This window comes from Ursus arctos, unplaced genomic scaffold (assembly GCF_023065955.2).
Source record: "Ursus arctos isolate Adak ecotype North America unplaced genomic scaffold, UrsArc2.0 scaffold_20, whole genome shotgun sequence".
In the NCBI taxonomy this organism is placed as follows: Eukaryota; Metazoa; Chordata; class Mammalia; order Carnivora; family Ursidae; genus Ursus; species Ursus arctos.
In genome coordinates, this window is record NW_026622875.1 from 15182324 (window position 1) to 15194669 (window position 12346).

Sequence of the window (12346 nt, forward strand, 5' to 3'; positions counted from 1 at the left end):
ATTTTTCCTAGTAGGGGCACCTGGGTGACTCAGTCTGTTGAGTGTCCAATTCTTGATGTCGGTCAGGTCATGATCTCGGGGTCCTGGGATTGAGCTGTGTCAGGCTCCACACTTGGTGGAGAACCTTCTTGGGATTCATTCTCTCCCTCTCTCCGCCTCTCTCCCTAATCCCCCTCCCCCTCTGCCTATCCCCCCACTTGCACATTTTCTCTCTCAAATAAATCTTTAAAAATAAATAAAGTAAATAAATAAATATTCCTAGTATACGTCTCCAGTAAGACATTCTGTACTGTCCAGGAATTTTAAATGTCTGAAGTAATACTTACTATTTCTTTCTCATTTTAAGATTTTATTTATTTGAAAGAGCAAGAGCATGAGCTGGGGGAGGGGGACAGAGGGAGGGAGAGAGAGAATATCAAGCAGATTCCCTGTGGAGCACAAACCCCTAACGTGGGGCTTGATCCTAGGACCCCGAGATCATGACCTGAGCCAGCCAAAGTCAAACACTTCACTGAGCCACCCAGGTGCCCCATTTCTTTCTCATTTTTATACCCATTTTTCCCTTCTTTTTTTAAACTTCCTTACATCTTTATCACACAGTTCTTCTAGGCACTCGCTTCAAGTATCAGAGGCTTGTCTTCTCCCTTTTTTTTCATATCCTATATTTAATTAGTCAAGTCCTGTCAGTCCCTTTTTCTTGGTATCTTTCTTTTACACCTGTCCTTCCTGTTCTGTTCTTAACTCTGATACTTTAAGGCCTTATCATCTCTCACCTAATAGATTCTCAGCTTTGTTTTTCTGGTTTGTTTGTTTGGTTTTTTTGGTAAAGATTTTATTTATTTGAGAGAGAGAGAATAAGCACAGAAGCAGGGAGGAAAGGTGGAGGGGCAGAGGGAGAAGCAGATTCCTCACTGAGCAGGGAACCTGATGCAGGGCTCAATCCCAGGACCCCAGGATTGTGACCTGAGCCTGAAGGCAGACACTTAACTGACTGAGCCACCCAGGCGCCCCTCTCTGGTATCCTTTTTTTTTCCTCCCCCAGGCTAATCATGATTTTTTTTTCCTGCTCAGCATCTCTCAGATTTGAGAGAAAACATCAGTTGTTTTAAACAGATCATTTCCTCAGAGAGGGCTGGGACCAGGTCTTATTTTTCTTTTTAGCTATACTACTTTCTGGTTGATAACCTGGCAAATAGTAGGTCTGTGATAAATGAATGAAAGTAGATACTATGCTTAAATCTCTGCCTATGTTCTTGAAAATATTGGTTGCTCTTTTACGGTTTAATTTTGATATTACAAACTTTACTAACGGGAAGCATTAAAGATCCTTTCTGTTAAAATATTGAAAAAATTTTTAAAAATTACAGTTTTAAAGAAATTTGGTTATTTTTCCTCCTAAAAATGAAGTGTCTGCTCATTGGTAGGGCCAAACAAAATTTATATAATTTATTATTATTGAATATATATCCGTTTTCCTGACAGTAAAATAATAATTAGTATTGTTATTATCATTCTTATTGTAGTTTAGATTGCAGGAAACTTGATTTTATGTAACTTTAGTAGTCTGGTTTGTGTACAGGACAGTAGTTTTTTATATCAAACGTGACACTAATCTGTTTTATTATTTTAAATATTTCTAATTTTCTTCTAGGACCAGTTTGGACAACATATAAAATCAGATGTGCACTTGAATTTTTATGTTTATTATGGTCCTGATCGTATAAGAGACCCAGCCTTGCTTGCAAAACAGGATATTGTTTTGACTACATACAACATTTTAACTCATGACTATGGAGTAAGTATGCTGAGACTCATATTTCAGAAGTTGAATTTAAGAAATATGCTTCAGGTTTCTAAAGCATTCTAAAATTCAGACTTTATACTCTTCCTTTCTTTCTACATACTTAAGAATATGTAGGAAGTAAATAGGAAATCGTTTTCTAATATTCTGCAAAAAAGTCTGAACATTCTTCAGCTGATTATGAATATTTTCCATTTTGAACACTTGAAATTACAGTTTTACATTGGAATTGTACTAAGTTTATATAGCAGTTTATAAGTGAATTCTGTTTTTTCTAGTATTTTAGAATATTATTTTCTATCACAGTGATTTGATTAATAATTATCTCAGTTTAAAAGTAAGCCTTTTTTTAATAGCTGAAGTTCATGAGTTTCCCAGTTAATTTAGAAGTTTAATTGTTGTTTGTTTGCCTGTAATTCCAATTGTTAAAATGTTTTTCAGAATACCTTATTGTCAAAATTTTGGTCTTCTGGTAAGAACGTTATTAACTTTAACATAAGAAAAACTAATTAGGTTGTATTCAAATAATTCCTACAACTGAAAATTTTTCTGTTAACACAGTTTTAATCTAAGGCAGAATTAGCTCAGTGTATTGAACCAAAGTCTCAATAGATGCTAGACTACCTAGGTTTAAATGGTAGCTCTGCTGTTTCCTAGCTGTGGTACTTTGAGCAACATGCTTCCCAGCCTTGGTGCTTCAGTTTTCTCATCTGTAAAATAGGAGTAAATACTAATACTTCATAAGCTTTTCAGCAGTCAATAACTTAATATATATATAGTTTTAAAGCAGTATCTACCACATAGTAAGTGTTAATATTAAAGAATAATAACTTGTATTTATCAAATTACATGAAGTAATATTTTTACTTGCCTGTGTTTTTAATTCACATGAAACATTTATTTCAGACTAAAGGTGATAGTCCATTACATAGCATAAGGTGGCTAAGAGTGATACTGGATGAAGGACATGCCATCCGAAATCCAAATGCTCAACAGACAAAAGCTGTACTTGATTTAGAAGCAGAAAGAAGATGGGTATTAACAGGTAAAAAGGTTATATTTTTTTAAGAATTCTCAAATATGTATCATTCAGTAAGTTTTAGTGAGGTAACTTTGTAAACTTCAGGTTTGTCTATAATTAATCATAGAAGTCATTTAATAAAATACTTTGACTTGTTTTTCACAGTTGCCCATGCTGTGGCAACATTTGAATTATAGTCAATTTATGGAATAATCACTAGGCTTTTTTTTAAACTTCGGAGATTCATTAGACACTTTAATTCTCCAGTCAGAATCTCTATTTCTCTATTTCTCACATTGAAGCCAAGCCTGTTTGCTACTTTTGACACCTCTACTAGAAAATGCGGAAGAGAATGTAAACTCAGATTCACTTTTTCCTTCTTGCTAGTACTGCTAATTTAAAACCAAATAAACACATGTTCTTGGATAAGGAGAAAGTTGAATTTACTGGACCTGCGGTCTTTTTCTTTGTTAGTGTGTCAAGTGAGAGCTGAAAATTAGAGCAAAACTATATTTTGAGATTGGGTTTATGTTTAATGGATTATAGTTATACCTTAATAGTTAGTCTCTGTGCCCAGTGCAGAATGCCCATTTTCAACTATTGTTTCCTCTGATTGCGTTAGGTGCATATTCTAAATGGATACACTTATAGAGTTAAAACACTTTTCTGTTATTTTTAGGTACTCCGATTCAGAATTCTTTAAAGGACTTGTGGTCTCTTCTTTCCTTTTTAAAACTTAAACCGTTTCTTGATAGAGAATGGTGGCATAGAACAATACAGCGTCCTGTCACAATGGGAGATGAAGGAGGACTTAGGTAAGTAATTTTATGAAAACTGATTAATATTAGCAATAAATAACTGTAAGCAGCTTGAACCAATTGTCACTTTGATTACTATTTTAACTTCACTGTTGGCTTTCTTCTCCCAAAAGCATTTATACCTTAATGCCTTTGGCTCTTAGAATCTGGTGATTCTTGTTTGGGGAGACAAGGATTTCATACTATCACTAAAACACATAAGCCTTCCCTTTCTTTGATTTTAGTCAAACTGAAAGAAAAGACAGAGCTTTATGGTCTTTGAGTGTTGCTTTTGCCCCTGAAATCACCATTAATTGATTAAACAATGGCAGGAAAAACTGTATGGTCTGAGGATCTAATATATATTAAATTTTCACAGTTTACCTTGTGTAGCTCTATATAGTGGTAATTGAATGGTATGACATACATTGGTATCAACAAGAGTTTAAGGAAGAAAGTTGGATCTCATGGAGACAGATAATAAAATTCAGTTTGGTGATAGCCATTTCACAGGGTACTTACTAGGCTAATATGTGGCTTAAGGTTTTTGCCTAGAACAGTGGTTTTCAGAGTTTGGGATCCATTAGCAGGTTGTGAAATCATCATAAAGATGGCAGCTAGGATTATAAAAGAAAATGAAATAGAGTAGAAGATTTAAAGAAATATAAATCTTTGCATATAGTAAGTATTGTTTTGTGAAAGGTTTCTGTTATACGTGTATGTGTTTTTATAGATACGTTTGCAAGATGGAATAAAATGTGTTTCCTGTGAAAAGGTTCAAAAGCCACCACCCTAGTTTACAAAACGGCTTGATTCTCAGAACCAACTATGTAAATTCTGATTTAAGAAATTGTATTTATATTTCAGTGTTAGGAAAAACCTTTCTTTAAAAACCTTTCTTTCCTTAAAGAATTGATGTGCCTCCTTTTTTTCTGATGTTGAGAAGGGAGTATAAAGGTTGTAGAACATAGAAGGAGTTTCTCTCTTCTGAATTGTCACATCATGTTTTAATTTTTTTGGCATCTTTACTTTGTAAAAATCACTTATTTTTGTACCTTGAATTTCATATTACTGAAAAATCTTTTTGAAGATAAGATCTTTCCTCATATTTATAGTTTTATGATATAGTATAATGCCTTGCACTTTGTGTAGCTACTTAAGAGTGTGAACGTTGAATATTGGATGATGTATTTGACAGAAGCAAGAAGTAAAAAAGTTAGTGAATAGAACAAAAACGGGGAGAAGTTAAGAAAAATAAAGACAGGATAAAAGAAGATTAAACTGACAAGTATTGAATTGAGGGCAATGAATGCATTATTGCTATAATTTTCTATTGGTAGATTATGATTATCAGATTGGATAAGACTCAAAGGGATTTTTTTTAAAAAAACCTTTAGGTTCTAAAATAGTAATATATTAAAATATTTTTTTTGTTCTTGTTGAATCAACTTATATAGAAATAAAAAGTTACGTGATTACTTGTTTTATTTTGACTTAGGCGTTTACAATCCCTAATTAAAAATATTACCCTAAGAAGAACAAAGACAAGCAAAATTAAAGGAAAACCTGTTTTGGAGTTACCAGAACGTAAAGTATTTATTCAGCACATTACACTTTCAGATGAAGAGAGAAAAATTTATCAGTCTGTGAAAAATGAAGGCAGAGCTACTATTGGAAGGTACGGAAAAAAGAAAGACATTTTAGAAGATAATTTTTATTTTCTTTCCTATTTAACTGAATAGTATTTCTTAGAAATGTTAGTAAAATCTGAAGTATACTGAAAGATAATTTGCTGCTTTATTTAAATTCCTTTTTACAAATTAGTTGAAGTAAATGAAATAGTATTATAATTTACAGGTAAGTAATTCCTTAAGTTAGGAAAAAATTACAAGTTTACTTGAAATGGCAAGTTCTGAGTGGCTAGTCAGAAGACCTTGCATCTATTCCTGGCTCTCTATCATGGGAGTAGGTAAAAACATTGAGAGAAGTATATATAGCGAGAGATAATAAACCTATTTAAGGAACAAAACTTTGGGGAATGTCCACATTTAAGAAATAGGAAAATAAAGAGAAATTACTGTAGAAGATTCCGTCAAGGGCAGAATTAGGAAAAAAGTAAAGAAAACTGTTGGAGAATCCAATGAAAGCATAATCAAGAAAGAAGGAATGGTCAGTAGTGTCACATGATGCAGAGACTTAGAAAAGCTGTTTAATTTGGTGATTCAGAAGTTACCGGTGTAAACTCTTAGCATAGTTTCACCAGAATACTGAGGTGTGTACCAAATTGTAGGAGTAAGGGAATTTCAAAGAGGTAGCAGCTGTAGGTTGGGGTAGACCATTTTTCATGAAGTTTGCAAAAGGAAGAAGAAAGTGAGACTGATACATAGGATTGATAATTGGTTGCTCTGTCAGTTTTTTGCATTTATTTGGGTTAACTGCCTTGAGAAGAGAGCATGGAAGAGACTACAGATAGAGAAGAGAATAAAGCAAATTGGTAGAGAAAAATGAAGCCTAGTGGAGGGTAAAGAGTATAGTCAGTGAAATAGGAGACAAGGGTATCTACAGGGAAAGGTGGTGGGAATGTGAGGAAGATAGCGGGACTTACAGCCATTATAAAAAGTTGTAAGGTTCTGGGGCGCCTGGGTGGCTCAGCCATTAAGCGTCTGCCTTTGGCTCAGGTCATGATCCCAGGGTCCTGGGATCGAGCCCTGCATCAGGCTCCCTGTTCTGCTGGGAGCCTGCTTCTTCCTCTCCCACTCCCCCTGCTTGTGTTCCCTCTCTCACAGGCTGTTTCTCTCTCTGTCAAATAAATAAATAAAATCTTAAAAAAAAAAAAAAGTTGTAAGGTTTTTAATGTGGTAGATAGGTTTCATGTAGTTTTGGATATATGTAGAAGTCAATATGACTTTCCAAACAACACGTGAAATCTGGGAATAGGAACTGTTGAAGGAGATTATAAAGGGGTCGGGGATTGGTAAAAGGTGAGAAATTCTAGTCCAAGCAAGAACATGTTTGGTGTGAATGCCCACGGGACCAAAATGAGTAGGAGACAAGTGAAGGCAGAACAGGGCTGAGAAAATAGGGGAATCTTCAGACTCAAGAACTTCATTGAAATACAAAGCAGGTTTAACAGGAATTAGATTGAATAAGATTGTTCTAACTAAGCAAGTGATTTCAGAGTTCAAAATCTTGCAGTTGTGATTGAAATTTCCTTCATATTCATTCTTTCAATCAAAATTTAATATGTGCCTGTGTAACATATACTGGGATATATAGCATAATAAAATAGACAAAAATCTCCACTCCCAAGAAGTTTATATTTTAATGGAGGGAACAGGCAATTTATAAAAATTAAATAGGATGGAAAAAAATTGGGAGATAGGGAGTGCTGAAACTGTTTTAAAAGGGTATTCACTGAAGACCTTACTGAGAAGGTTCTATGTGGAAAAAGATCTAAAAGAATGGAGTTGGGAGACATTTCAGGCAGAAGAAATAGCAAATGTAAAGCCCCTTAGTTGAAAGCATATTTGGTGAACTTGAAGAACAGTAAAGAGGTAAGTGTGGCTGGATAATACGTGCAAATGTCGTGATGATGTCAGAGATTGGAGTGGGAGTACATGACGGTTTTGTAAGGCATTGTGCATATTTCAAGGACTTTGGCTTTTACTTTTTATTAGATTAGAAAACTTTGAAGGGTTTTGACCCAGGAGAGTGACATAATCTTATTTATATTTTAAAAGGATCACTGGCTGTTGTGTTAAGTTTGATATTCTAGGAGTAAGGGCATGAGGGAGAACAGTGGCAGTAATCAAAGAGATCATGGTGGTTTTCACTACAGTAGTAGTAGTGATGAAGGGGGTGAAAAATAGCTGGATTCTGTTATAGTTTGAAGGCAAAGCCAGCAGAGCTTGCTAATTGATATGGTATGGAGAGTGAGAGAGAGGAGTCAAAATAACACCAAGGTTTTTCACATGAGTGTGACTAGAAGGTTGGAATTACCATTTGCAGAAATTGGTCTATGGGAGGAACAGTTTTTTCAGGGAAGATCAGAAGTTCAGTTTTGGACCTATTGATCGCATGATGCCTCTGAGATTTCTAAGTGGGGATGTCTTGTAGTCAGATGTAAGATTAGAGTTCATGGGAATGTTCTTGATGTAAATTTGAAAGTCACCTGTTTGTAGTTGGTAATTAAAGCATGAGTCTGGATGAGATCACCAAAAGCGAGTGAAGTTAGAGAACAGGTCTAACAAAGACCAGTGGCTAGTGAGGTTGGAGGAGGCTTCTACTCTAATTATCTAGTACTCAAAAGAGATTTGTTAAACTGAAATGCTGACTATTAGTGTAGTAAGTGACCATGCCAGGGAATAGACGGTTTGAAAGATTATTCAGGTTAAGAAGAATAACTTTATTGAACCCTTAGAAAATAGGTTATTTTTAAAGTATTCTTTTTAATATGTAGTACATTTAGTAACATTTAGTGAGCACTTACTCGGTGTTATGCATTCATTTAAGTACTTTATATGTATTTTTTAAAGATTTTATTTATTTAGTGGCACCTGGGTGGCTCAGTCGTTAGGTGTCTGCCTTCGGCTCTGGTTGTGATCCTGGGGTCTTGGGATCAAGCCCTGCGTTGGGCTCCTTGCTCTGCGGAGATCCTGCTTTTCCGTCTCCATCTCCCTGACGCTCCCCCTGCTTATGCTCGCTCTCTCAAATAAATGAATACAATCTTTAAAAAAAAAAATTATATTTATTTAGTGCAAGTGTGAGTGGGGGGAAGGGCAGAGGGCGAGTGAGATAGTATCTCAAGTACACACCGTGCTGAGCGCAGAGCCCAATACGGGATGGATCTCAGGACCCTGAGATCATGACCTGAGCTTAAGCCAAGAGTCCGGATGCTTAACCAGCCAAGCCACCCAGGCACCCCCTAAGTGCTTTGTATGTATTAATTAACAATAATCTTATTAAGTCAGTATGATGATTACCCACATTTTTATAGATGAATCTGAGGCACAGAGCAGTTAAGTAACTTGTACTGTGTCACACAGCTAGTGAATGACAGAGCTGGTATTTAAATTCAGGCAGTTTGGTTCTAGAGCTTATAAGTTCAACCTTTATATTATGTTCCCTTTTGTATTATTGCATATTTAGAAGTAATTGTAGTATTACTAATAGTAACAGTAGATATTATACATATAGTTATATTAACTTACCATAGTCCGGGCACTATTCTAAATATTTTCCATATATTAACTTCTTTTAATACAACAGTCCTATGAGGCATGTATTACTACCATGCCACTGTTAAAGCTGAAGAAGCTGAAGATGCAGGTTAAGAAACCTACCCAAAGTTTCCTAGCTCTGGAGTCTGTGTTCCTAACATTAGGCTATTCTTTTTCTATTTCCTTAATATACTTAAGTACGTGATAGACTTAGTGTATAATTTTTGAATCATCCATTCTTCCTGTACTGTCATTGTTCTGCTATACTTTCCATTGAAAACCCTGATTTTATTTTAATGTTTTTCTTTAAAGTCTCGCAATTTGACCAGTACCTGGCGGTTGATTTTTTTTCTGGAACACGTGGTACCATTTAAATCTGTGGATTTCAGGCTTTTTTTTACTCCTTTTCCTGTAAAGTGTTCCTTAAATGTTGTTTTCTCTTCCATTATTTTATTTTTATATGTGTTGGATGTTCTTTGTTTTCCATAGGTATCATGTTATTCTAATCCTTTATGTCTGTTTTACTTTTTATCTCTTATGTTTCCCACATTCTTTCCTATGTTTTTCACAGTGGTTTGTCTCTTTTATGCTGGTTTCAGTGTGGCTTTCATTTCTCTGATGGTTCACTTTTCTATTTCACACTCCTGAGCTGTACCACCTCATTTTTCATCTCTGTGTTGTTTTGCCATGATGATAAATCATGGCAGTATCCTTGCTCATAATTTTTATTTGCACCATTGCAACATTTTTTTGGTGAGTTTTCTTTCACTGCCACTTGTTCCTCCCTTGCTCTTTGCTGATTATTACTTATATTTGAATGTTCTTTCTGGCCTAGCTATTTGCAAGAGATTAATATGAATGGGGGGATGGGGCATAGCTGTGTCCCAGGCCAATAGCAAGTATCCCTATTTAATTATGATTCAGGGTTATATCTGAGTTGTTTTAGGTTTTATTTGTGCTTACACAACAAAGATCAGAAGCTGTAGGGTTCCTTATAATGCGGAATCTTGTGCCCATAATCTTTTCTGGAAACACAGTAGGTCTGTTGTGTTTCCTTACTTAGCTTGCCTTCTCTTCTTAGTGTAAAACTTGTCCATGCAAGTTCAGACCACAGCCATGTACCCTGTTTTTTGTTTTTGCACATGAAAGATGTTGATTTTCCCCTCAGGACTTGCCATCTGTTTTGAAGAATTGTGCTCTGGCAGGTCTGTTTGAGATCTGTAGTCCTCTCAGCGTCTTCCTATCCGATTTCTATTGCAATTGGCAGCCATTTCTCATATATTTTGCTTTATGGTTATAAATCTCTTGTGGTTTCATTAAAGGTAGTTTTGAAGTGATTTCCAGAGAAGAAAAGAACAATGCCATTTTTATTCCACAGTTTCAGAATAGGGAATAATATTGTTTAGAGGCCTTCATAATGTTGAACATTTTTTTACCTCTAGGTATTTTAATGAAGGGACTGTCCTTGCACACTATGCGGATGTCCTGGGTCTTTTGCTTAGATTGCGGCAGATTTGCTGTCATACTCACCTTCTTACAAACGTGGTGTCTTCCAGTGGTCCCTCAGGTAAGTAGATGTGATTTATTTACACTCTTATATTTGTTAGGGATATTTAAATCAGAATCAGAAATTTTTCATATGGCCTATAGTGTCTTATTTGTGTCAAATGGACATTGTTTTTACAATAGGACACAAGTAGAATATACTCACAAATTCTTACCAGTGAAATGGAATAATAATGATATCTTCCAGGATTTCCAGTGATACTCTTAGATAGTTGTTTCACATTGGATCTGCCTTTTGTTCTGTGGTAGTATGTGCAGATTGTAATATTGCTTTTGTTTAAGGTGTATTATATGGGGTAGCTACTATTTTAGCTTCTGAATTTTTAAATTTAAATCATGCTTGTTTCCTGTAATAGAAAAAGCCTAAATAAGGACTACCCAAGCAAAACTTTTCCCTATATAAGAAGATTAATTTGTCTAGTCATATTACAAATCTTGCTGTGAAATTAATTTTTCAGCCTTTTCTCTAGGAAATGATACACCTGAAGAACTACGAAAGAAGTTAATAAGGAAGATGAAGTTAATTCTGAGCTCAGGTTCTGATGAAGAATGTGCAATTTGCTTGGATTCTTTAACAGTTCCTGTCATAACACATTGTGCACATGTCTTTTGTAAACCCTGTATTTGCCAAGTCATTCAAAATGAGCAGGTTAGTTTTATGCAAGGTATGGATTCAGTGTTTGATGGAATGGTATACTAGTCCATCTTGAGTGTAATGAAATCTCAGTTAAACAGACTATAAAGAGTTTTGCACTTGGATTTACTAGTGCACATTTTATGGTTAATTATGTATGTCAGTGTTTCATAGTGATATATTTCTTATAAGTAAGCCCTTTTAAACATAAAAAGACAGTACACTTTTAGAGGCATGATCAGAATATCCTAGTTCTATTGTTAAGATCATTGCTGTCCAATAATAGATCAATAATGTGAGACACAAAGGTAATTTTAAATTTTCTAGTAGAAATAGATGAAGTTAATGACATTTTTATTTATCCAATATATCATATAAAAATTATTGAGATAATTTACATGATTTTTTAACTTACGTGTTCAAAGTTTGGTGGTATTGTACATATACAGCGTATCTCAGTTTGGCTTCACATTTCAAGGGCTTAATTGTCACGTGTTTATTGGCTATTGGATAAGGTAGGTCTGGATTCTTACGTTTGGTAGAATTTATTGAAGTGGAATAATCCTTTAAGCAGTTCTTCTGAGGTAGAGTTTTTTTTTTTTTTTAACATTTTCATTGGTATATATGTAGAAAAAAAATGCATAGGTCATGATTGTACAGTTGAGTGAATTACGAAGTAAACACATCCATGTGCCGTGGTCTCCTTGTGTCCGCTCCCAATCTGTTACCTTCTCCCTCCTCCCTAAAGGTAACCCCACTATACTTTTTAACATTATTTCAGTTTCAGAATTTTTTTTTTTGTTATGGTATTTGGTATATAGTTATTTAGGAGATATTTTATTAGCATGTCTTGGTACAAATGGACACAACAAATATTGCTTTGAATGAGCCTGATAGGATTTAACAGGTCTAGACTAGCTTTATAAGCCATTAAGAAGGAAATTTTCTTTTCTTCTAATGAACAGTTCCAACTAGTGTGCTGTATTGTAGTTAGTTTCAGGATGTTATTCATGGTTTCTTTAAGTTGTCTGTAAATAGTACAGTTCACCTTGAACAATGCAGGGGTTAGGGGTGTTGACCCCCTGTGCAGTTGAAAACGTGAATATCACTTCTGACTCTTATAAAACTTACTTTACTAATCTGTCAACCAGAAGCCTTACCGATAACATAAACAGTTAACACATATTTTTTGTTATATATGGTATTCTTTTTAAAGTTTTTATTTAAGTTATCTCTGCACCCAGTGTGGGGCTTATACTCATGACCCCGAGATCAAGAATTGCATGCTCCTCCAACTAAGCCCACCTG

At 34.9% G+C, this 12346-nt stretch overlaps 1 protein-coding gene across 10 annotated transcripts in view; it reads left to right on the plus strand.

The window, feature by feature from the left end:
• HLTF (helicase like transcription factor) overlaps window positions 1–12346 on the plus strand; it is a 50640-nt gene that overhangs the window by 28902 nt on the left and 9392 nt on the right. For 6 of the 10 annotated variants that reach the window (XM_026497248.4, XM_048216102.2, XM_026497249.4 and 3 more), the window contains exons 15-20: window positions 1652–1795; window positions 2708–2846; window positions 3502–3637; window positions 5118–5297; window positions 10281–10405; window positions 10875–11053. In XM_026497248.4, the coding sequence (XP_026353033.2) occupies window positions 1652–1795; window positions 2708–2846; window positions 3502–3637; window positions 5118–5297; window positions 10281–10405; window positions 10875–11053 (903 nt within the window). Of the gene's footprint in view, window positions 1–1651; window positions 1796–2707; window positions 2847–3501; window positions 3638–5117; window positions 5298–10280; window positions 10406–10862; window positions 11054–12346 lie in introns of all 10 variants that reach the window. The other 4 variants (XM_026497246.4, XM_026497245.4, XM_026497247.4 and 1 more) reach the window with 1 other exon arrangement.